Below are 26,573 nucleotides of genomic sequence, written 5' to 3' on the forward strand. Positions count from 1 at the left end.
TCCCTCCTGAGGACACAACAAAAAACTTAACTGGGGCTCCGCCTGCTGGGGGGTATAGCTGGCAGGGGAGGAGCTAGTTCTAGTTTTACTTTGTTGTAACTACCTCCTAGTGGTACCAGCTAACCCCACTGTTCCTGTGTCCCCCAAGACGACAATGGAGAAAAATTCAGTTAGCTGTAATGTAATGGAATTTTGCCATTGAAAGCAGTAGCTTTCTGGCTAATTACATTGTCTGCATTTCTGTTTCTGACTCCGGATAAATGTAACGGCAACCAACCAGACCTGGAAGTGAACTAACTTCTATTAGATTGTTTTAAAAGTCATAATTAGAGATCAGAGAAAACTTCAGGAAAGGTGTCAATTACATTTCAAATAACTTTAAACTACTGAAATGTTTTAATGTTTGAAAAGTAAAACATTAATTGCATTGTAGAGTCCTGAATTTGTACAAAGAATTCTGTTTTAAATGACTATGGGCTGCACAATGGGCAAAGAAGCAAATACAATGGCATCCATGTGGCTATACATTGTTAGTGCTTACTTATTTCTACAATTACCTAAATATCTGCTAAACACAGACACACTGTGTTGTTCTTCCTAGATTTCTTGCTGAGTGGATGGTCTATGGCTATCCCCTAGATAATGTGTGGCCTTTGGACATAAAGCGATTTGGGGCTTTGCAGAGCAGCCGCACCTTCCTGAGGCATCGAGTCATGGAGGTTATGCGTAAGTTCTATTAAAGCTTTTCACTGAAATAACTCAGACTTTTAATAGTGCTATGTAGTACCATATACAGAGATGTAAGTCTAATACACCAGCGACCTCTAAGAGTGACATTTGTTTTAATAATGTAATTATTTTCCCTTGGATTTATTAATTGATTATTCTGTCAGTCTTGGGAAATGTGGTTTCAGAAAACCATGATTAAAAACCATGTTTAATTAACATCAACAAATCAAGCAAAATGTAATAGAATCTACTTTAGAAATATATTTTACACATTTTATACATATGTTAGTTACTCTTATACTGGTTACTGACAAATATACAAAGTCTGTAGCAAAACCTAAACTTTACAGAAAAGAATCATTGTAATGTTGTGACAAATGACCAGCTAGAATCTCAGCGGAGAACTAAAGAGTACTACTGTTTTGTGAGAACACTATAACGGTTTGAGTAAGTAACTGAGTTTGTTTTTGCAAAACAACTCCTTTTTAACAGGATACAGTGCTTTCAGACAGACGTTTTAACTTTTGGTGCTCATGTCCTTTTCCAGCTTTGATCTATGACCTGAAGGTACCACGCTGGGACTTTCAAACAGGACGTCAGCTTCGGACATCTCCGCTCTATGATCGGTTGGATACACAGGGGGCACGGTGGATGGAAAAGCATGGGTTTGAGAGGGCAAAGTACTTTGTACCTCCTGGGAAAGGTTTGTAGAAATCATAAGTTACTACCTGTTGGCTTGTAGTGGTGACATATAGTGTCCAGAGAATTTATTATGTATTGACTCTTCAGAACTATGTGATTCGCATTATTATTGCCTATGCAATTCTTAAAATAGCAATTGTTAATTTTATCCAAACTGATTGGTGACTGACAGGTACCAGGTTATAGAGCTGCAGAGGAGGAATTAGTATTATGGCTATTACATTGACACCCATTCGCCTCAGCCTTTATATATTACATTTTAATTAACTATCTGTATTGACAACATTTTTATTTTGCACAGCCTAGCTTGACATTGAGCAGTTCCTCATAAGATGGCTTAGCATGGATAAGTGGTTTTGTCACTCACAGGTCCTTCAGTATACCGAAGTAATGTTCACATTTGCACCACGCTCTGTAGAAGGATCACACCATCCCTGACTAACATGAACACAACTAGCTCTTTCTCCTCAGTGCTGTCAGCGTATCAGGTGTCGTAACTGAATACAAATACTGCTTTGCTGTTAAAGGAACAGTTCAGTGTAAAAATAAAAACTGGATAAACCGATATGCTGTGCAAAATAAAAAATGTTTCTAATATAGTTAGTTAGGCAAAAATGTAATCTATAATCTGAATGTCTAACATAATAGCCAGAACCCAACTTCCTGCTTTCCAGTTCTCTAACTCTGAGTGTAGTGTTCTGTTCTGTTTGACATCCAGTCACTCCAGACTTTATACATTACATTTTTGGCTAACTAACTATATTAGAAACATTTTTTATTTTGCACAGCCTATCTATTTACCCAGTTTTTATTTTTATACTGAACAATTATTTTAATAACTATAGTTACCATGGGAAACTTGTGTGTACGAAGGCAATTACTTACTATTCTTCCTATATAGTAATGTAGTATAACTTGGGGGCATAGAAGTAAAATCGAATGATTCGAAGGATTTAAAAAAAAAAAAACAAAAAAAAAACTTTGACTTCTCAAAACTTGCCCAAAAACCTCAGGTTCTATGAGGTCCCCAATAGGCTAAACAGCAATTCGGCAGGTTTAAGGTGGCAGTGTCAAAGTTTTTTTAAGAGTGTTCGAATATTCAAAGTTTTTCCAATTCGAATCGAAGTCAAATTTGGCCTATTCGATGGTCAAAGTACCCAAAAATACTTTGAAAATTCACTTTGACCCTTGATAAATCTGCCCTTACTTTTATGCAAATACGATTAATATACTTCTGCTTTCCCCAGATTTGTTGGCACTTGATCAGAGCAAGACCTTCTATAAACCTGACTGGTTTGATATTGTGGGTTCAGAGGTGAAGTGCTGTAAAGAAGCCGTGTGTGTCATAGACATGTCCTCTTTCACTAAATTCGAGATAAGTGTGAGTTTACTTTGACATGCAATTTCACATTTTCTTAAAAAAATATATTATTTTGTCTTTTTCTTAGACATGTATTTACCTCAAGGGCAGAGACACACGCGGAGATTCCGGGAGATAGTCGCCTGGAGAAAAATTGCCTCTTCTTTGGGCGAGTAATCTCCCCAAACTGCCATCCCGCCGGCTAGAATCTAAATTGCCGACAGGATGGCATTCGGAGTGCTTTGATTTCCGAAGTCGCCCAAAGTTTCCTCGTAAGGCTAGATTTTCCCGATCTCCACGTGTGTCTCTGCCCTAAAGCACAAGAAAAGGTAAAGTCACTGGTGTGCCATTTAGGCATCCCCCCCAATGACTTATTGCACAACTGCTTAGAAATGTTTGGGTCATACATGAACCAAAGCCTGAGCTGGTATGGAGCGTTGCTGGTAAAATGGAGGCTGCCTGCCCTGCCATAAACTACCCCATGCCCATTTGATTTTTTTTTTAAGCGGGATACCATAGGTATAAATTAAGCAGATAATGTCACAGGGGAGAGAATAAAAATTGGTTCCAGTGACTTTACCTCTCATCTTCCATAAAAGGGGTAGTTTATGTTTAAATTAACTTTTAGCATGATGTAGACATAGATGTACAGTACAGATTGGAGTGCTGCTACTAGTATATACCTGTTTTGCTTCTAGAGTAGACCTAGATGTAGTGATTTTCCGACACAATTCACAACTGTTCTTCAATTTCTGTTTTTTTCTGGCTATTGAATTGTTTATTTACTCCAATTTGTTATTTCAACAACTGCCTTGCTAGGGCCAATTTACCCAAGCAACCAGGCAGCGGCTTGGACAAAAGACTACAATATGACTAGGAGAGAAAGTTCAGCATGAGAACATTTCTTTAAAGGAGAAGGAAAGCTACGGAGGCATTTTATTGCCAATAGATTAGCTGCAATAGTGCAAGCTAGAATGCTGTATTTACTCTGTAGGATGTTTTACCATACCTGAGTAAAAAGCTCTAGAAACTCTGTTTGTTTAGGATAGGAGCTGCAGTATTAACATGGTGTGACATCACTTCCTGCCTGAGTCTCTCCCTGCTCTGGGCTCAGATTACAGTAGAGAAGGGAGGGGTGGGGGGGGGGGAACAAACTGAGCATGCTCTTGCCCAGGGCAATGAGGTTTAAGCTGAAGGCAGGAAGTTTGATACAGAAGCCCATGTGTACACAATAGAAGGAAAGAAATGCAGTGTTTCTTTTCACAGAGGACTCGGAGCAGCATTACTGGTATATTTAGATGGACCTTTCTGATAAGGCCTACTTAGTTTTAACCTTTCCTTCTCCTTTAAGGGGGTTATTTACTAAACCACAGTTTTTTCTGGTCTGGGTTTTTTAGGCAAAAACTCAAATTTTTGTGAGAAAAAAAAACTCTTTGCAATTTTTTTAAACCCAAAAGAAGCTGAAAGTCCAAATCTGAAAATGTGATATCTCAAACTTGCCAAGGTCATGTAGAAGTCAATGGGAGATTTCCCTTTTACATTTTGAAAATATTGTGGTTTGTACTGAGTTTCATCCGATAATCTGAAAAATTCCGGTTATTTCAGGTGATAATCCAGATAAAATCGAGCAATTCGGGTGTCAAATCTGAAAAATGAGTACGATTCGGGGTTTCGCTCAATTTTACAGAGTGTTTTTCCTCAAACCGACTTTTTCAAGTTATTGTATTGATATTGATAAGATAAAATCGTGGATGGGAGTTTGGTCAAGCTTGGTTTAATAAAAATATGAGATAAATTCAAGTTTTAGTAAATAACCCCCTAAATGTTACAAAAAATAAAGTGTCAGTGCCACACTTCTGCCTCAATTCTAAAACTTGGACTGGGCAGTAATTACTAGAGAGATGTTGTGGCTTTCTCTGTCTTTCTTCCTCTCTGTCTCTTTTTCTCTCTTCAATAGTCCTACCTTGTATAATGAGCACTTTTTAATACCTTGCCAGTAACTGTTGGTTTCCTCTATGTATCTTATTTGCTTTGTTTTCTTTTTGCCTTATATTGTCTAAATCTCCATAGCTTAGTATGACTGTGTGTCTGTCTTTCAGTCCCCTGGGGATCAGGCTCTGGAAACTCTGCAGTACCTTTTCTCCAATGACCTTGATGTTCCTGTGGGACACATTGTTCATACTGGGATGCTCAATGAGGGAGGAGGATATGAAAACGACTGCAGCATTGTGCGGATAAATAAGCGCAGGTAACTGTGCAAGTATTTCTAGAGAATCGGTTGCTGTTAAAAAAATAACTGGACTGTAGTTAATACTGAAATCTGTTTATTAAAAGAAAAAATACTTTTTTCTCTTGCATTTGCACATCCATGTTTTTGGCTTACAGTGTGAGGTCGATGCAACATTAAAAAATGTGTTCACATTTAGCATTTTTCTCCTGAATGTCTTAATGACCAACTCTTTACGTGACAGACATGTGCAACTCTTGAGGTGACCCAAGTTCTCTACAATGATCCCAAGCATTATTGTATTACCAATCTCTGGCCAAATAAATTTACTTGCTAATGAAACTAGCCAATAAGGCCCAGATTTAGTCTTCTATCAGATGCCTGAACAACCAGATGCATTAACCCCATGGTCCCTATGTCCCACTGTGGACTAAAGAGAAAGCATTTTTCAGTAGGTATTGCAAACAGATTCCCTTATACAAGTAAAATAATAATATGTGAACAAAGTAACAGAACATCTTGCTGTTAATCTGTAGAAAAATGTAAATCCCCAAAATGTGCTGTTAAACATCAAATCAAAATTTGAGATACACAATGGGATGTTGTAAATAACATATAAATATATCAACCACGTAAGTAATCTTGTGAATAATCTTTGTAGAAAATGAATACCAAAATGCGGTATTAGAAAAAAATACTAGTGTGAAAGAGAGATGTATAAAATGGAATACACAAAAGAAATGCTACAAGAGATTGCCGTCAGATCAAGCTGACTTACTGAGGCTAGGATGTGCATAGTGTGTCTGGGATTCATTATTTTTATCCTTTAAGTATTAATGAAATGCCTTCTTAGTGCTTTAGTGTTCAAAAGTAAGTGAGAGATTCACACTGAGGCTGTTTGTGTATTCTGCATTTTTATGTTGCTTTAGAAATGCTGATCTCCTCTTAGGTTTATAACTATGCCAGCCAAATTTGCTTTAGAAAGGTGGGTCACCTTTAAATTGACTTTTAGTATCTTATAGAATGGCTCATTCTAATCAACTTTTCAATTGGTCTTCATTTTTTTTATGTATTATAGTTTTTTATTATTTGCCTTTTTATTCTGACTCTTTCCAGCTTTTACATGGGGGTCACTGACCTCATCTAAAAAACCAATGTTCGGTAAGGCTACACATGTATTGTTATTGCTACTGTTTATTACTCATCTTTCTATTCAGGCCTCTCCTATTTATATTCCAATCTCTTATTTTAATCAGTGCATGGTTGCTAGGGTAGTTTGGACCCTAACAACCAAATTGCTCTAATTGAGCTGCTGAATAAAAAGCTAAATAACTCAAAACCCTCAAATAATGAAAAAACAAATTACAATTGCAAACTGTCTCAGAATATCACTCTCTACATCATACTAAAAGCTCATTTAAAGGTGAACATTATTTTAACACTAGTGTCATGCAAGGTGTTTTTTTCTGCTGGAATAAATAAAACACAAGTCTGTTGCCTTCCATCTGGACTTTGCTAAACTTCTGTATGCACAGTGTATAGTAAATACTGACACTAGCCTCAGGTTTTATGGTCTCAGTACAATATTATTGTCTTTCTGTTTTGTGTATATTAGGTCTGGAGGTTGTATGTTTTATTTCATGAAAGCTCTGTGAATATTTTCCCCCAATAAACACAAACCAGTCAAGACCTGTTGTAACACTTGCTTATAAATAACCACCCATTGCTAATATTCTTGTCTACTAGTAACAAGTAAAATAGCCATGCCTAAGACGTGTTGTGTTTCAGCACCATATACATACTATGACATATAAATGTTTGGTGTGGTTTCCTTGTTTTGGTTTGTAGTCTTCCTCCTAATTTTAGATGCACTATTCATTTCTGTGGCGGTTAGGTAACGTCCCCATTTCTCTTGCAGTTTCTTCATGATTTCCCCTACAGATCAGCAGGTCCACTGTTGGTCCTGGCTGCGGGAGCACATGCCCAGTAGCAGTGATTTATTCCTTGAGGATGTGACCTGGAAATATACAGGTATCCTAAACTGACAATAGTGAGGAGAAACGTATGCCTGTAAAACTTTATCTGAAACTCCCCATCTGAGATGTAAAAACAGTTCAGTAATAAAAGAGCACGGGATCTCAGTCCTGTGCTTTCTCTACAGCAAAAACCTTCAAAGCTGCAGCTGAACTTCAACTTCTAGCATTTCCCAGCAAACTGTTGCCTGACAGGGTTGCCATGATTCTTGTATTTCAAAAACAGCTCTTGACCTACAGTGTTGACATTATTGCATTACAGAGGTTTCATTCTCTTTGTTGAATGTAAGTTAGTATACATCTCATGCCAAAGGTTTAGGTTACTTATAACTATAAAGCAAACTACAACTATGTCCCAGACCTGTTGGTTTGCCAATTTAACCTGTATTGAATATTTTACTGTTTGCTATATCTTCCTTGCAGCTCTTAACCTAATTGGCCCCCGTGCTGTTGATGTGCTCTCTGAATTATCCTACGCTCCGATGACTCCCGAACATTTTCCATCTTTGTTCTGCAAGGTGAGGTGCCGTTTTAAGAGAGTGAATTAGTCATTTCACTCTTCCATTGGAGATTCTGCTAACACTGGCTTAGGAATCCGTTTCAGAAAGTGTGGCCAGAAATCACTCTTTGACCACCTTTCTTTTTTTCAATTTGTTTGTATGACTTCTATACCATTTTGTTTTATCTGCCTTTCTGTAGGAAATGAGTGTGGGATATGCCAATGGGATCCGCGTTATGAGTATGACGCATACTGGAGAACCTGGTTTCACTTTGTACATCCCTATTGAGGTGAGTTGTAAGGCAAATATCCAATACCACGTGGCATTATATGTAGTATTTTTTCAGAATTGTCTGCAAATTAATATTTAAAGTTGAGTGTCTCATAATGTATATTTATTTGCAAATACCCAAACAGTACAGTGAATTTTTTTGGGTAATTACACACAAGATGATTTACTAATTAGCATATGCATTAAAACTAAATATCGTGTTACTTCTTGCAGTTAATGAATTTGTTTCCATTTTGCAAACAATGCAGTGTATTTATTTATTGATGTAAATTCATTAGCATTATGTTGTATCTGGATAGCCATAATTTGCTCCTTAGCAGAGCAGATATTGTATATTGTGCAAACATAGTAACTCACTTGCATCCCTTATTCTCACAGTATGCTCTACATGTTTATAATGAACTCATGAGTGTTGGGCAGAAGTATGGAATCCGAAATGCAGGTTATTATGCCCTGAGAAGTCTGCGCATTGAGAAATTCTTTGCCTTCTGGGGCCAGGACCTGGATGCCTTCACAACCCCACTGGAATGTGGGCGAGAGTTCAGGGTCAAGCTAGATAAGGTAAGAGGATGAGCACAGAGCATATTATCTTATGGTATTCATTAGGGCAGAGACACACGCTCAGATTCAGGGAGATTTAGTTGCCCAATGATAAATCGCCACATCTTCGGAACGAATAATCTACCTGAACTGCCACCCTGCCAGCTAGAATCTAAATCGCTGGCTGGATGGCACTCGGAGCGCTTTGTTTGCCGCAGTCTGCCAGTTTCCTCGTGAGGCAACTTCGGAAAATAAAGCTCACCGATTGCCACCCCGCTGGCGATTTACATTCTAGCTGGTGGGAGGCAGTTCTGGGAGATTAGTCGCCCAAAGAAGAGGAGATTTGATGCTGGCCGACTAATCTCTCCAAATCTGAGCGTGTGTCTCTGCCCTTAAGGTTTATGTCAAAAAGCTGCATCCAAGGTGACTGTTATTGTGCCTGTACACAGACATGCAGTAGCTGCTGACTCTCTTGAATGGACCTCAAATGATTGCCTTCATTTATGAAAGGAGAGGAATTTGCTGTAGAAAATATTTCCATATGTCATGCTTGGTAGTTTCCTCCCCTTGCCCACATGTGTTATCACGCAACGCTGTGCTTTATTGTGTATAAAGCAGGAGCAAGTTAGAGGCATTCTGTATCTGGAGCATTTATACACCTTATACTTTCCAAGCAAGTAACCAAGTAGTAAACCTTTGGTATCTTTATTGCAAAGTTATGAGGAGCAATACCTGTTAACACAGCATTTGTATACTGATCAGACCACTTATTAACTGCTCCAACAAAGTCCATGTAGTAGGATGATACATCCGATATGCCACACATTTGTGAACAAGGTTATGTTAAAATATCACTTAACTGTGCCTGTGTGTTTTAGCTTTCATTTATTTATCATGTAGCATACCTCCAGGTCTGGGCTGAGAATCAAAATAGGTCCTGGCATTTCAGGTACACAGAGGCCCAAACAGAACACATAGAGACTCAAAAAGCCCCGCCAGCCCAATAAATAGTCACTTTCTATGGCAACTGACAGCAGCAACTCTGGCATTTGCCAGAACCCACAGAGTCTGTCTCCACATACCTCCCAATATTGTCCCCTTTACTCATTTAGCACTTTAATCGATGATGTTTTTGGGTTAAGATTCAGTTTGGAACAGGAACAGGAAAATGCACTTTGCACTTTATTAGTACATAGCCTCTGGGATTCATCCAAATGCTAATGTCAACAAAATGAAATAATCAAATAAACAATATTGTGCAGATTTATCTGTAATGGAGAGAGTCATACTTTAATTAACAGATTCCTGGTGCACCTATTAATTAACATATTAACTTTCTGGGCAAACCACTAGAAAGAGACTTCTTTTGTGAATTCAATACCCAAACGCTGGGTCACCTTACCTTAGTGTGACAAATATACTATACTCAGAGTAGGGGAGGGTAAAGGGACTGTATACTTCTGTCTGCAGCTGTCACGGTGTGTTCTGTGTGGGTAATGGTCATATTTGTTCTTTTTGAAGTGTGACTGTTAACCACATGAGACCACAAAGCTTTATATTAATGAATGCGTTTGCTTACATTGATCCACAAAGGCTGATATGGGTTAAGACAAGAAGCTGACTTGTACTTTTATTTTAGTGCTTTCTCATGTAACCTTTAGACCCAGTCCATCTTGGAGGAATCCACTGCTTTTTCTAGCCACTAGAAAACAATTACATTTTAAGCTTTGGATGTGGTGAACATTTAAAGTGATACCAACACTAAAAAAAAATGTATGTAAATGAAAAGTTACCTATGGGTCAAGTTTTTTGCAGATAGATCTGCTTTTGTAAGTAATTGTTACTTGAAGTTCCTAAACCTGACTGTTTTGCCAACCTGACCGTCCCTTCTCAACCTGTCAGAGTTGCTAATGCTAACGGACTCCTGCTGCACAAATATGGCAGCCCCCTCATAAAGGTACAAGGGGGATCAGATGAATAATGTAAAAGCATCAGACAAATATTTTTTGGCAAAATTATAAATAACTTGCAAAGACAATGTTATGATAGAAGTAAAAGAAATTAAATTTCTGGTGTTGTTATCACTTTAAGTCTAACTAAAAATATCTATGTCTATGATTCGACCATTATTTTTAGAAATCGCTACTTAACAAACCGCTTTTCTTTTTTTCAGGGCTATGATTTCATAGGCCGGGAGGCCTTGTTAAAACAGCGCAAAGAAGGGATTTTCAAACGCTTCACCATGTTTATTCTGGAGGACCATGATACAGACCTAGACTTGTGGCCTTGGTGGGGTGAGCCAATCTATCGCAATGGGGAGCATGTGGGCAAGACCACTAGCAGTGCATACAGCTATACACTTGGCAGGCACGTCTGCCTGGGCTTTATACATAGTAACCAGCAACCTATTACTCCTGAGTTTATTAATAGAGGAGAATATCACATTGATATCGCGGGCCAGAGATTTAAGGCCAAAGCCAAACTGTATCCATTCAGTTCTCTCTTCACTTTGAGACGCAGGAAAGATGAAATGGATATTGGATTTTAATGCAAGCGCTCTGAGACCCTGAGAAAAGGACAAACACAATATATAAAATGGGTGGGGTATCCACTGATGTCACATAAAAGGACAATAACTGGTGACATTCAAGGAAAGGAGAAAATGTTAAGGAAATATTCTAATATAATGGGCTGAGTGCTAAGTCAGATATCGAGCTTGGCCATAAAAAATAAATTTAACAACAGTCCCGAAGCCTCCATTTATAGTAGATACAGTGAACTAGATACGTTCAATCCAGGGACAGGAAATATGCAGAAACAAGCTTTGGATTACTGGAGAAGAAGAACATCCAGGGCTGAACTCATGCAAAGAATATGGCCTTAGCAAAGAAAGGCAAATCATATTCCACCTCTGGGTTTTGTAGGATCTGCAGGTAACAAATGAGTTAACCAAGGCTTCCAATCCACTATCCAATATCCAGAGCTAACGAGCAACTGAAATCTCTATGCACATCATTACAATAAACTTGCTAGTAATGTAGCTTTTTTTGGGAAAAGTCTTTTCGCTCCAGTTCTTGATTTAGTTAAATTGTTATTCCTATTTAGATTTTTATTGAAAGGCATGTGCGCTGCTCTCTTCCTAAGAAACCCCACAACAGGACGGTGAAATGGATACATGGAAATAGTAGACACACTGGCTTTCTTATTCATTTTTTTTAGTGGATTCTATAACTGTGCAGGCAAATTCCCTCATACCAGAAGGACATAATATCTGTATCTTGAACCCTATATGAAGTATGTCTCCTTGTGGACATTGTCTAACATTATTGTGGGCATGGTTGGGTTAGAGGAACCAGTAATGGATGGAGAGGTGCATATGGGACAAAGTTAAAACACACTAAGAACAGTGTTCTTATTTATGATGTCCTGCATAAGTAGCAAATATTTAGTGAGCCTTTATATCTCAATTGGGCAAGACAATGCAAGTCATTTATTGTCAAGAAATGTAATATTATTTTTATCATTTTTAAATAACCTCTTTATTTTACACTGTGAGGAGATTAACAATTCATAGGACTATATCAGAAGCCTTTGAAACATACATGCATTCTAAACACTAGTTAGGATTACATAAAAGTACAAGTGAACTACAATGTGGGTGCACATTTATTTACAATAAATCCAGTTTACTTTGTTAGCAGAACATAAAATGAGTCTTACATACTGTTTATTCTTTTAATTAAAAATAACAAACACTGTGTCATTGTTTGCCATGTCTACCTTTCCCTTTAGTCATGAGACTTTGTTTTAAAGAAATTGTTCAGTATAAAAATAACAACTGTGTAAATAGATAGACTGTGCAAAATACAAAATGTTTCTAATATAGTTAGTTAGCAAAAAATTTAATGTATAAAGGTGAACGGATGTCTACCATAACAGAATACTACTTCCTGCTTTTCTGCTCTCTTGGTTTCCTTGAGGAATCTGAACTGCATGCTAAGGATCAATTGCAAACTCGCTTAACAATTATGTCCCATATGGCCCCCCTTATGGTTGCTGACTAACTCAGAGTTAAAGAGCTGAAAAGCAGGAAGTAGTGTTCTGGCTATTATGTTAGACATCCAGTCACTCCAGACTTTATACATTACATTTTTGGCTAACTAACTATATTAGAAACATTTAATATTTTGCACAGCCTATCTATTTAGCCAGTTTTTATTTTTACACTGAACTGTTCCTTTAAAGGAGAAGGAAACCCCCTGGGCGCAAAAATCCCTCCCTCCTCCACCCTGGCCTACCTGTCTCCCCGGACAAATGCCCCTAACTTGTTACTCACCTCTCTGCGCAGGTCCTGTCCACGGAGTTCACAGGCGCCATCTTCTCCCAAGCGGTCAACATTTATTGACTGTTGACAAGTGTTATTGGGGCTTTGGCGCATTAGAAGAGTTAATTTCCATCTCTGTGGAACAACAACCACAATCGATACTCCATGAACCAACAGCATTTTATCGTAAAGCTCAATGCTGTCCAATATTTTCCCATAGTGAAGCTAGATTATTATAATATGTCAGTTAAAGATGTCTTAGGAGACCATAAATATCTCTTAAAAGGCCACATCCAGCCCACAGGTTTCTAGTTAGTCCTGTTTCATCTAATGGCAAGTATGTTATGTGTGTATTTGTGTAAGAATGACAACACAACACTTTTGTTTTCTCCAGTCATACTTGGATAATGTGCTTTCCCATTGGCTCGAAAGGGAATCTGCTAAATTTGGTATGAAATATTTTGATCTCAACAGTTTACCCTTTGACAACCACTGCAATTAAAACACCACGTCCACCACTGCCCTTATATGTTGCCAATTGGATTACCACTGCAATGGGTTTTGTTTTTTATAACCAATAGCGGAGTGTTCTGCACAACTCGGTTGTTCTGCTCTCCAGTTTGTTCTGACAGTATTTTAGAATAATATACAGTTTTTCTGTTAGGCGGAGATCAGGAAACGCACAACTTGTAATGAAAGATGGAATTAAACGTAGACCGATGTTTATATGACTTTTTTTTGCTATTGTATATATGACAATAAAATCATTGTACATGACATTACTGAATTGCTATTCGTTTGTAGAGTGGGGAAGCAGAGGGTTGACTGCTGGGGGCAGGAATGGTAGAACATGTTTGGGAAGGCAGTTATAGAGGGAGGTGTTAAATTGTACACACTCAAGTGCATAAAGCACCAGTATGATTTCACCTTTATATTCAGTCAGATTTTGGTATGAAAATAACCGCTTGATTCGGACAGTAAAGCAGTAGGCTGGCAGAATGCAAGGGATCTAGAGGTGGGAAGTGGGTAATGGGCAGATTTAGGGACCAACATACAGAAAGATATTGGAAGTCTGGTTGAAATACAGAAATGGGGAGCTAAAACTCGAATGGTCAGAGTGTTTCAGTAACACTCGATAGCAAATAGTGTGTGAAATGGAGAAGAATATGGGAAAACTGAACTGAAGGAAGCTGTATGAAAATGGAAGGACATGAGGTAGAGCACAAGGAAGGCTATATACATAAAGGACTAGATTTAAAGGGTATCTGTCACAGGAAACGTTTTTTTTCCAAAATACATCCGTTAATAGTGCTACTCCAGTAGAATTCTGAGCAAACAGATTTTTTTATATTTAATTTTGAAATCTGACATGGGGCTAGACATGTTAGTTCCCAGGTGCCCTTAGTCAAGTGACTTGTGCTCTGATAAACTTCAGGCTGCACTGCAGGTTGGAGTGATATCAGCACCTTCCTTTCCCCCAGCAGCCCATCAGTAGAACGGTGGGAAGGTAACACGATAACAGCTCCCTAACACAAGATAACAGCTGCATGGTAGATCTAAGAACAACACAAAAATCCACGTCCCACTGCGACTCCTTCAGTTACATTGAGTTGGAAAAACAATAGCCTTTCTGAAAGCAGTTTTATTATGCAGTGCTGGCTCTTTTTGAAAGCTCCGGATCAGGCACAATGACCTGAGATGGCTGCCTGCACACCAATATTACAAATAAAAAAAAAAAATACACTTGTTGGTTCGGGAATAAAATTGTATATGGTAGTGTGAATTTTTTGTAGTGTAAATAATGCCATTTGGAAATGGAAAAAAACACACCTTAAAAATCATGACAGAATCCCTTTAAGGATTCATATGTCTGTGAATAATTAACAGAAAGCTGGTAATGATTTGTTTGTGCATGAATGATGATAGATTAGATAATGTACTTATAAAAGTACATATCAACGACATGTACAGCGTACAAAGATTGGATAAAACACTAAATTCAGGCTCAAAGGTTAGATAATAAAACTTTCCATACACCAATTTCGCCTCTCCAGATTGACCAAGCTGGCCACTTGGAGCACCTTATTAGCCCTTTTATAGGGATCTAGAAATCCCATTGGGGAGCTTATTGAACCTTGTCTAGGAACCTGGAAATGCCACCAAGTGCACATCTAAAGGCATCAATTATTATCTGATTATCCCCCTGGGGTAAATGATCGCATCAGCACAATTTAGCCGACCATGTGGGTGGCCAAACTGGACAAAGATGGAACCCCTTCCCCAAAAACATCTATTTGTGTCCAAGCACAAGACTTATTTGTGCATGAAAATGACTTTGGAGGAATAGCAGAGGGAAATAAAGTGTTAGGTCAAATCACTGTAGATGTGTGTGAGTATTGGATTATTATGTCATACATTCCCTGCTCATAATTATCCAATGTGCATCAGGTCTTGCCCTGACCTGACTTTGTACTCAATGTCTTGAAATGAAATGGTCATGATGAAGTAAATGAATTGCTTTTTTGACTGTGTAATGTCATCAGGTAAGAAGGAGTCAATAGTTGTTATGCAGAAAGTGTTTTTCCTGGAATCCAGTCCTGATTCATGTCCTGCCTGGCTTAACTTTCTGTTTACATGAAAAATTAACCTTAAAGGTGGAAGCCACAGTTACTAACATACAATCCTTCATTTTTATATACAATTCTATATGGGATTTGCTGTCAATTTATAGTTTTTTTCTATTGTTCACATTTTGTTACTTTTGGGCTACAATAATCTAGCCCCCCCCCCCCCCACAGGGGTAGAGGCCCCTTTATACTATTATGGATGTCTGGACCAGGCCTGTTAAATAGGTTTATTATAGGAAATAATCAAGAACGGCGAATGCTGCATAAAGCCTTGAAGTTTTGGGTTAGCAATGACTATATGGATTTAGCTGCTGTAGCATCTCCTGAATAGTATCATTCCTTATTCCCTGCATGTTCATAGAGCTTGTCTGTGTTCTTTGTGGCTTCTCTCCCTTACTTATAAAGTGCTGGCAGGTCTGCCATCTTTTTAAATGTATTCCATTTCTGACTCCATAAACATACTGCAGTCAGACGTGGGCCAAGCCATATTTTGTGAAGTTTTTAACAGAGTAAAGAAGTGTATTTACTTAAATCAACTGTTTATTTAAAGCAAAGAAATAAACACTGACAAATCAAAGCTTCTCTTAATTCCCTTCGAAATGGAAATCCTATCTGTAAGGGCTCTTACGGGTGTTTTTTTGCTGCGTTCCGCTCTCTTCCGCTCAGCCGCAGGGGAGCGCAGGAGTAAACACACTCAATTATTGTCAATGGGGCTGTACTCACACAGACACATGTAAGCACCAAACGCAGGTGGGACACAGCATGTTGCATTTCACCTGCATTTGGTGCTTACATGTGTCTGTGTGAATACAGCCCCATTGACAATAATTGAGTGCGTTTACTCCTGCGCTCCCCTGCGGCTGAACGGAAGGAAAGCGGAACGCAGGGGAGCACAGCAAAAAACGCCCGTGTGTAAGAGCCTTTAGTATCATCTGTGTAGAATTTCCACTACCCGGTTACTCCATGAGAATGACATACTAAAGCAGGCATGCTCTACTCTAGGCCCAGGCCCCAGGGCCCTAGTTGGTTAAGTATTCATTTTACCCTCAATTAAGTGATTCAGACCTATTAGTCTTGTGGCCATGCAGAGATAAACATAGTGAAAATCTGTTAAAGAGGTGCTTCACCTTTAAGTGAACTTTTCATGTTATAGAAGAGCTAATTCTATTCTAATTGGTCGTCAATTTATTTTTTTAAAGCTTTGGTATTATTTGCCTTCTTCCTCTGACATTTTTCAGCTTTCAAGTAGGGGTCACTGTAGGGGGACTCTGTAAGGCTTTTGTTATTGTTACTTTTTATTACTAATCTTCCTATTCATATTCTAGTCACTTGGTTGCTAGAGTTATTTGGACCATAGCAACCGGACTGCTGACATCGCAAGCTGCTTAATAAAAAGCTCAAACCACAAATTATAAAAACCAATAGCAAATGATATCAGAATATCATTCTCCAGTGTCGGACTGGCCCACCAAGAGTTTTCCCAGGCATCAAAAAAATGCTTAATAATAGAAGAATACAGTAGATATAAAAGACCAGGAGAATAAAGAGGCTGAGTGAGGAGAGGAGGAATAATAATTTGGAAAGTTCGCCCATGGGCTAAGATTTTCTGGTGGGCCCCTGGCATCCCAGTCCGATACTGTCATTCTCTACATCAGTGGCTCGCAGGCAACATGTTGCTCCCCAACTCAGAGCCGGGCCAAGTCGGGCAGGCGCCCTAGGCTGCCTGCCCGGCTGCTGCGCCGTCTGGTTGCACGCATGCGCACAAACTAGATGTTTGCGTGTATGCGAATAGGGGATTCTGCGCGGAAAGAATCTTCTGCGCATGTGCAAATAGACGCTCGTACGCATGTGCACTCGCTCAGATGAAAACAAGTGGGCGGTCGGCAGAGAAGGGACCGGACTTGGGGTAGGAATAAGTAGGTGCCTGGCGCCCCTCCACCTTTGCGCCCTAGGCACGTGCCTACTCTGCCTACCCCTAGTTCCGGCCCTGCCCCAACCCCTTGGATGTTGCTCCCAGTGGCCTCAAAGCAGATGATAATTTTTCAGTTCCTGGTTTGAAGGAAAACTTTAGCTGCATAAAAAAACATATGTACTGCCAAAGAGAGCCTCATATAGGCTGCAAGCCCACATAGGGGCTAACAATAGCCAAATCCAAGCACATGATCAAAGGTTCAAATACCCCTTACTCTCCTACACGCAGGACGATTGCCTGGCTCCGTCTCATTTGAGCTGCACATAATAAAGAAATGTGTGAGGAACCTGCAGAACTGTTTTATAATAAACCAGGCACTACTTTATTTTCTGCTTCCAGCTGCTAGTATAAAGCAAACTAAAACTAAATACATTAAGAATGCTTTGCAAAGAACATCTTTAGAATGGATACTTGGAGACATAGATTGTGACAGAGAAGATGTGTTTTCCAGGCAAACCCTGTGAGGACGTTTCTGCCATTTCCACATCCACATGTATCTCTGCAGGACCACTGAGTTGTTTGCTAAGGACCAGCTCCCAGCGGTGTCGGCCTGCTTGACGTACTTCCAGCCCACGACCTTTCCCTCTGGTAATGGAGAAACGCTGGCTGTCTCCCAGTGAGCGAGGGGCTGACATGGTGAACAATACCCTGGGGGCAGGGAGCTGCGACTGCAAGGCAATGTAGTGGAAGGAGATGGAGTGCGGGGCTTCTAGGCAACTCTTGCTTCCCATGAGGCAAGGGGACTTTTCACACTGTCTGCATAGAGAGAAATTGCATATCACATGCACGGCTTATCGATGTCAATATCAATAAGAACCTCCCAAGGGTGTATTTATAAAGGTGTATAAAAAAGGGTTACATCTACTTTATTTTAGGCATGTACCAAATCCAGGATTCGGTTTGGGATTTGACCAGGATTCAGCCTTTTTCAGCAGGATTTGATAGAATCCTTGTACCTAGCAGGACAAAATCTGAATCCTAGTTTGCATATGTAAATTAGGGACAGGAAGGGAAATGACGAGACTTTTCGTCACAAAATCAGGATGTAAACTTTTTGCCCCATTTTTTCCTTTCCCAGCCCTAATTTGCATATGCAAATTTGGATTCAGTTCGGCACAAAGGATTCAGGGATTCGCCAAATCCCAAATAGTGGATACACATAGGCGGAGGGTGATTTTTTTGTTTGGGTAATGTCTAATGTTACTTCAACAGTTTCTTTACCAGCGATTATCCACTGGCGGAGAAACAGCTCATATTCTAAGCACCAGCAAACGTTGTAAAGTTGTGTATCTGAGCACACAGGGTGGATTTTTGTTTATAAATGCACTACAATCTGAAATCTGTCCCATTCATGGTCTGACTTTAGAGCTACTGATGGGCCCATAGGCTGCATGGTTAAAGGACTGAAATTGCTATTTATTAAAAAATAATTGCGCTCCTCTTCAGAAAAGTGACAGAGCGACGATCCATCGTGCGGTGCTCGATTTCTCCTCCCTGACTATCTCCTATAAGGAAGGCAGGGAGGGGAAATCGAGCTCCGCATAATGGATTGCTGGATCGCCTTTTCTGAAGAGGAGAGCAGGCGGAGTTTCGGTAAGACTTAGCGATTTCAACGTTTCATTTGTCTTTGTGTTTTTTTTTAGTTGTATACTAACAATTTTTTTTTTTTTTTAAAAACTGATGTTACTGGTCCTTTAAGTACTAAGTAATGTTCCACTTGCCATGGACAAAGCCCAGTTTATTTTGAAAGTAATAGTCAAATCACTCTCTTAAAATAATATCAAAAGTTCAGTTCATCCACATTACTGGAAATTGGGGCTAATGATTGGGTTGTTCAACATTAAAAAACATGTTTATTGGTCTACTTGCACATAAAACACAAGTGATATGTTCACTGTGCTGTTTATTGGAGACCTTACATATAGAAAGTAATGCAGATATATTTTGGTCCCCTTGCAAAAAACAGTAGCTGCTTTTTTACTGCAGTTTCAAAAGTAATACAATATAAAAGTAGATGAGTTTGATTGGCTAGCTGACCCAGAGGAATTTTTAGTGCAAAATCTCATGATGACATCACTGGAGTCACCAGATAGGGATCTTTTTGTAAAGACACTAGTCCACAGCACCCAGCCACCCTCCCCCAGACAAGCTCAAATTGATACATTGGCGAGACAGAGGATTTCTCTCTTTATTTTTCTTTTCCTTTTTCTTATAATTCTTTAGGCACACAGGTTTGGGGAGGCTTAGCCTCTCCAAGCCTTAATGAAAATCTGCCTATGTGGATTTGGTACATCCCTACTTCAGTTTGACCCAAGTCTATCAGTCGATTACAGCAGGGCAGACAGAATAGAGACACTCACTGGACTGATGTCTTGACGTAACTGGTGTTCTGTTTAGGTTTTGGACACTCTGGTTGGACACAAATGAATCCCCCGTATAAATTCACACACAGACCCCCTCTTGGACAGGAATTCTGCTCTAAGCTGCATTCATCAATATCTGAGAGGTAAGAGAATAAGGTCAGTAAATGGTCTCAGTACAAAAATACAGTAACTTCTTGCTCATAAAGGGCATGATGCTCTTACCCTGGCAGGTGTTTTGGTGAGGGTTCAGCACATAGCCTTCTGGACAGACGCATAAGTAAGAACCAGCGGTGTTAATACATTCATGCACACAGATCTTTGCCTCTGCATTTTTTTGGAACATGCTGCATTCATCTACATCTGTAAGTGGTAGCAGGAAAATAAGGAATGGCCTCATCAGATACAAAATAATACTTTGGACAGAATTCAGTTATGTTTATATTTTGACGGATGTGTAAAAGGCTGTATATAAGTGGTATAACAACAGTGGTCAGTTAAAATTGCCATTTTTGACCCTTGGGTTGTCCCCCCATTCTAGTTATTTCCTCGCTTTGAGAAATAAATGATCTTTCTTAATTACCTTGGCAGAGAGCGCCAGGCTGGATCAGGTACCCAGGATCACAAGTACAGTGCCGAGTGCTTTGGAATGAAGAACACTTTGCTGGCTGTAAGGAGGACGCGTTGGTTACTGATACCTGCTCTCCTGGAGATAAAGGTAAATCTGTTTAACTGCATTTCATATACAGGCGTGGGGGGAGGGGCTTTGCAGATATAGTGTAATGGGGCCCCACACTGAAACACTGATGCTGCAAATCTGAAATACTTCATTTTTTTGTAAAACATTATCACTGTATTTTAATATGAATAAAATAAACGGTACGGGCTCCTGAAGCCCATGAGCTCAGGCTATACGGATGCACCTATTTGTAAATATAATTAAAGTTCCCTTTATTTACCATTATATAATAACATTTTGGCATGCATAGCTGCATTAATAGAAAGAGCCATCATGCTGATTATGTAAACAAATATCCTCTCTAGAGAGTTAAATGACTTTGTGTATCATATGTAGATGGCATATTCCTTTTTTACATCAGTGCTAGTTTGATGTAGGTGAGCGAAGAATACAATACAACAGACTCTGTTCCAGAGGACTCCCACAACCGGGGGGGGCTGCTGTATTGTAGTTATGCCATTGGTCGTTAATTTACCTAATTAATAAAGGTCACCATTCTGTTTTATGGGGTGTTAGAGTTCTGTGGCAGAGCAGAGGTCTAACACTGATCCATATTTTTTGTTTTCTGCAACTTTGTTTTGGTACTTGAGATGATATCTGGTTCCTAATGTAAAGTACCCGACAATAGGGCTATTAAACTAGTTAAACGAGGTGGATAAAAAATCTAGGTTCACAATCTGAATTTGCTGCATGAATCTCTGACCCTAGCGATCAAATACCATTTTGCATTCCACATGGCAAAGTAAAAATGAAAAACAAAGATCAGTTGCATGTTTTTCCTTATATTATGTGTGTGTGTATAATATACATATTGGATTATGCGTTAGTCCTGACATTTTTCCTTGTCCAGTAACCGATAGCAATCAATCAGTATATAGCTTTTTTTGGGGGGCTAGTGTGGTTATAATATTAAAAGCAAATATTTCAGCGGTTGCTGTGGATTACTGAAATAGTATAAATATTCCTTTTATTACTTGAAACCCCCAAAAAGTGCATTTACATTACTGTACAGTAATGTACATTTTATATATAACTAGATTGATTCCCAATAACAATATTTATATCCAGGGCCAACTGTGGCCACCTCAGTGGAATAAAGTGACATAAATAGATGCTATTTCTGAAGCTGTGATTGGACACAAGTCCACCTGTATAAAGTTGTAATCCACAAGTTGATGAATGTGAATTCTGTCTACCAACTTACATATCGAAGTGAAATGTGGCCAAGTGCTTAGTGTGAAACTGCAGAACTGCATTAAACCACCATGATATGAAAATAACGTTAATCAGCAACTTAACCTCTCACCTGTACAGAGAGCAGCCTCCCCACTCCATGTCTGGTTCTTGCTGCAGGTTCTGGTTTCAGATCCAACCAGGTGATATCCTGGATCACACAAGAAGTGAATCTCATGCCCTACCTTTAGCTTCCCACCCAGTATTCGTCCATGACGAGGGGCTTTTAAACGAGGGCAGTTGTCTGTAAAAAAGAATCCATCCCAAAAGCATAACTGTCAGTTAATGTTACACAGCTCATTAATGGATTCAGCATTTTAGGGATGGTGGGACAAGGCTCCTCTAGGATTATGGGTGATGAAGCCACATTGTGTTTTTTCTAATTGGTTTAGAATAAATTATCTGCTTCATTGTATTCATTGTTTTCTATTTCTGAAAGGGGATCTGCAAGACCTAACTCAAAAATGATGGGGACCCAAATCTTTTTTCCTACAGGTTAAAAATCCTATTTAGTAGTAATGCTATGAAAGAAACAACAAGAGCTCCTACCTTTGATCTCCCCTTTCAGGAGTTGATCTCTCAGTTGTGTAAGTCTCTGATTGAGAGCTTTTAGCCCCCGCAGGTACGATGCCTCATGCTCCGTAAGCAACTTCTGGACTTGCCGCAGAACTTTCACAGCCTCTTGCTGCTCTGAACAGGCCTGAAGGTATAGATTTCTAAGAAAGAGCTCACTCAAGTGCCACAAAAGAGTGTGGGAACAAACAATTGCAGCTTTCCCTATAACAAAATAGCAATTATTTTATCTTCTTTCACTGCAAATTATAGAGGAACAATTAGAGGGTGAAAAGAAGAAGAGTAGGTAGGTGGGTAATGGCACAAACAAGAAAGAGAAGTTGCAACGTATATGAGCTGGAGGAGTCAGTAATTAGAAAATAAAAGCATAAAAAGAAATGTTTAGCGCGTTTACTTTCCTTTTCTACTTATTCAATGGTCTTACTTTATTGCCACAGGCCTGAAGTGACTGAGCCATGACTCCAAGTGCTTTTGTGTCCCCTGTGCAGTTACAATGTGGCAAAAAAGAACAATTCAGGCAGTGTCGGACCGGCCCACTGGGATACCAGGAAAAGTCCCAGTGGGCCCAGGTGTCAGTGAGCCCTCATGGCTTATTTCATGGCCATTCCCTATTTCTATGCAAATAAAGAGGCTAAATAGATGGAATAATAGGTTATAGTATGTAAAGAAAAGAGAATATGCGAATAGAGGTTGAGTGAGAAGAGGAAGAAAATAATACTTAGAGTGGACCCCTACTCTAAAGGTTTTTGGGTGGGCCCCTGGTCTAAAGGTTCCATTCAGGGGAGGGAAAATGAAGACAGACTGAAAAGGATAGGGACAGAGCAAAGAGAAAGTGAGAGGGAAGGATGAATGAAGGATTAATAACAGTTGTTTAAAAAGCCATTCAGGTATACTCAGCACAATGGTCTGTCTTACTATGAAATATGGCAGTTTCAAAAATAAGCCATCCATATCCAAATAAATGTAAGCAGACCAGTAAATGGTGTCTAGTTTCACTATAAAATAACAAATAAACAGAGGCAAGCAAACAAAGCTAACGTCACCATGTGCAATGACAAGCGGTGGCTGGAGTAGTGTAAATGCCATTGGCCTCTAGAGCACACAATCTGAAATGGAGATGCCAGGAGAACACATAGGGCTGATAGTAATATTTGGTTGAATAATAGAGACACTGTTTTGCATGATTTTGGCTATGGCTTCTGTTTAACTCAAAGTAAACACTTCGGGGCACATTTACTAAGGGTCGAAGTGAATTTTTGAATTTAAAAACTTCGAATTTCGAACTAATTTTTGGGTACTTCGACTATCAAATAGGATTAAATTCGACTTCGATTCGAAGCAAAAAAGTTCGACTTCGAAAATCAAAGTACTGCCTCTTTAAAAAAGTTTGACTTCGACACTTCGCCACCTTAAACCTGCCGAATTGCTATGTTAGCCTATGGGGACCTCCTAGAACCTATAGCCAACATTTGGTTAAGTTTTTAGAAGTCAAAGTAAAATCGTTCGATCGATTAAATCGATTAAATCGTTCGAATAGTTCGATTCGAAGGATTTCATCGTACGATCGAACGATTTTACTTTGACCGAATATGCCCAAGTTTTATTAAAAAAAACTTTGACTTCGAATATTGAAGTAATGCAATTCGATGGTCGAAATTTGAAGTTTTCTACACTTTGAAATTCGACCCTTGATAAATCTGCCCCTAAGGTTAGCTTGTACAATAACATTCAGCTGCAACAAGGAGCAGAAGGGTTGTGTTCCCCTACTGGGCCAGTGGTGCAGAATGTAGATCTAGTAGTAGACAGTAACACTCCCATTCCTTGGCCTAATTTCAGAGGGGAGCTCAAAATAATGATTTCATTTCTTGTCAGTACACTCATTTATAGATGGGAGAAAATGTCAGGGAGCATGCTGTTATGTAGGTAAAAATTAAAGACAGAGAGTCTGGTTCATGTACATTGCAGTGTCCAAGGCAAAAGCATTGTTTGCCTACTCCTAGGGGTAGATCACTAAAGGGCGAATTGTCACCAGCAACCGCTTCGCCATACCTCGCACAACGTCGCCAGGTGCAAATGTGCTACAGGTACGCCAATTCTGCGACTTTTCACTAGCGTTACTTCTGCAGTGAGAGCATTTCAAAGCGAAGATGTGCTAGTGTTCATTTGTGCATAGCGAAAATCCGCTAGTGATCTTGCGCTTAGGTCAATTTGCATAGGGTGTGTAATTTAAGGTTGTATAGACGTCTTTATTATAAATGTTGGCGCAAATGCTTGAAGTTACCACTTTTTATTAAAAATGTCCAGGGAACCTTAATAAAGATAAGAGCGTTAATATAATGCCCCACACATGAGTCCACTGTAAATTGAATGTTCCATATGTTATGAAATGTCTGGAGAAAAACGGTTACCCAAAAAAAAAAGTTTTAGTTCGGACTTTTGCAGGCAATTCCGCTTAAAAAAAGGAAAAGTCGCCAGCGTTTTTTGAACTTAATGCATTTTTGGCACACAGGATATGATGTAAGTGAAGATTGAGGAAGATGTAGCTTCTTTTAAGCACTTCGCCTGGTCTGAGGTGGTGAAGCCAAATCTGGCAAAAGGTTCAGTGACCCCCACTTTACTGAATTTGCAAAGTAACAACCTTTTGCCAGAGCGAAAAGTCACCTGGCGATAGCAGGCAGACAAATGCTAGTGACTGTCTCTTTCTTTAGCGAATTGAAGCCTGCGCCTGTTAGTGAATAGGTGATGTCCCTGCGGATGGTAACGCTGGCGAATTATCGCTAGCGTTAGCCACTTTGTCCTTTAGTAAATCTGCCCCCTAGTTCCAAACCTGCTGAGCCCTGGCCTCAACCAAACTGAACAGCTGCAAGATGAATTGGAATGGCAAGCATGAGCCAGGGATTTCTATCATCAGCACCCAACTCACTAATGCTCTTGTGGCTGAACAATGTTTCATCACCTTGAGAAAAGCCCTCCCAGAACAGTAGAAGCCGCAGCAGTATATTTCTGATGGACTGCACTACAGACATAGGTGTGCCATGGAAAGTTACTGATGGGGTAACTCTTGCAGAAGAATGTCACTTACTAACAGCAGATAGAGAACATTAGGTAAAAATGCTGCGTATATTTTTCTGAATTTGGCACACAGTTTTTCTGCTGTTTTCCAAAAGACACAGAGCAAATGAGTTCTTAGTTGGAAAAATTGTGCTAAATGGTATCCTTTTAATACACATACGCTACATTTGTATAACTCTGATACGATTTCTGCCTTAAAGTCTTCCACTTTCTACATGCTCCTCTGTCTCTAAGCTCCCGTCATTGTCAGTGTCACTCACCTGCCCATTGCAGAACCACAGCAGATGGAGGGAGATGTTCAGCAGCAGAATTGACTTCATTGCTTAATGACGTTGTGCCTAAAACAAAATGTCCATTCAGTCTGGTTGTGTGTAGTTGCACTCAGTGGCTGCTTGTACAAGGATAGTACAGTAAGTGCTTGAATTATAACCTTGCATAGAATCTAAATCCAATCACTCCAACAGCAGGAACGTGACCATATTTTGATTCACTTTGTTTACAGTGAAGTATTAAAGATTTGGTTACGGTCGTTGTTTTCCTATAAACTGTAACTTGACCATGAGATGCAGTATGGACAGTCCCACGGGCCCCTAGAAGAGGAACACTTCAGCAGCAGCTCATGTTGGTCTCTCTGTGCTCTTCTAGCATCACCTCCCATGAGATACAGGCACAAGCAATCAGTCTCATTGAACCCTCCCAGGATGAATTTATACCTTTTCAGTGGGAACTTTGCATGCTACACGCACTATATAAAATGCAAATGTAAGTACAGTACAAAATAACAGATACATTATAGAATAAAGTATAGAATAAATAAACAGAAACATATATACATATATATATATCTCAGACAGACCTGAACACTTACTTTCTATACGTTTGCTTGGCAATGCTGCTCCTGGTTTTCTGAAGTTGTGAAGTAAACAGGAGGCTGCATTATATCCTGCGTGACCCATTACTCCTTATACTGGGCCTGTTACCTCAGCATTCCTCCAGGCGGAGTCACTTGGAGGGAGAGTAAACACTGGGAGGGGGGGTAGCGAGATCTGTTACTGCATCCAAACTCCATCTCTGTCCCCATAGAGAACCACAGAGCATCACAGAACCAAAAAATGGGCAGCACCTCCACAAATATAGTAAAACATTTCAGCTTTCTTTTTGGCTATTAAAAAAATATAAAGACAAGTAGACACATCCTCACCTTGTTTACGGAGCATCACATACCCAGGGTATAATATAAATAACTGCTGAAGTGTGTATGGGGCACATTTATCAATGGTCCAGGTGAAAA

The 26,573-nt window shown here is 39.4% G+C and overlaps 2 protein-coding genes across 3 annotated transcripts in view; one reads left to right on the forward strand and one right to left on the reverse strand.

The window, feature by feature from the left end:
* pdpr.L (pyruvate dehydrogenase phosphatase regulatory subunit L homeolog) overlaps window positions 1–13,483 on the forward strand; it is a 32,200-nt gene extending 18,717 nt beyond the window's left edge. For both annotated transcript variants that reach the window (XM_018258071.2, XM_018258070.2), the window contains exons 10-18: window positions 602–726; window positions 1,277–1,432; window positions 2,679–2,812; window positions 4,891–5,039; window positions 6,937–7,049; window positions 7,475–7,569; window positions 7,751–7,840; window positions 8,221–8,403; window positions 10,556–13,483. In XM_018258071.2, the coding sequence (XP_018113560.1) occupies window positions 602–726; window positions 1,277–1,432; window positions 2,679–2,812; window positions 4,891–5,039; window positions 6,937–7,049; window positions 7,475–7,569; window positions 7,751–7,840; window positions 8,221–8,403; window positions 10,556–10,930 (1,420 nt within the window). In that variant the 3' untranslated portion in view covers window positions 10,931–13,483. The remainder of the gene's footprint in view (window positions 1–601; window positions 727–1,276; window positions 1,433–2,678; window positions 2,813–4,890; window positions 5,040–6,936; window positions 7,050–7,474; window positions 7,570–7,750; window positions 7,841–8,220; window positions 8,404–10,555) is intronic.
* Window positions 13,484–17,601: 4,118 nt separating this feature from the next.
* Window positions 17,602–26,249, reverse strand: LOC108714147 (fibulin-7). The gene is made up of 8 exons (XM_041590249.1): window positions 26,151–26,249; window positions 25,543–25,620; window positions 22,187–22,337; window positions 21,711–21,881; window positions 20,249–20,371; window positions 19,891–20,028; window positions 19,666–19,804; window positions 17,602–18,061 (listed from the first exon to the last, which is right to left on the reverse strand). Exons 2-8 carry the CDS (start codon window positions 25,600–25,602, stop codon window positions 17,704–17,706), a joined length of 1,140 nt encoding a protein of 379 aa, XP_041446183.1. The 5' UTR covers window positions 25,603–25,620; window positions 26,151–26,249; the 3' UTR covers window positions 17,602–17,703.
* Between the last annotated feature and the right edge of the window lie 324 nt (window positions 26,250–26,573).

The sequence above is a fragment of the Xenopus laevis genome, chromosome 4L (assembly GCF_017654675.1).
Source record: "Xenopus laevis strain J_2021 chromosome 4L, Xenopus_laevis_v10.1, whole genome shotgun sequence".
In the NCBI taxonomy this organism is placed as follows: domain Eukaryota; kingdom Metazoa; phylum Chordata; class Amphibia; order Anura; family Pipidae; genus Xenopus; species Xenopus laevis.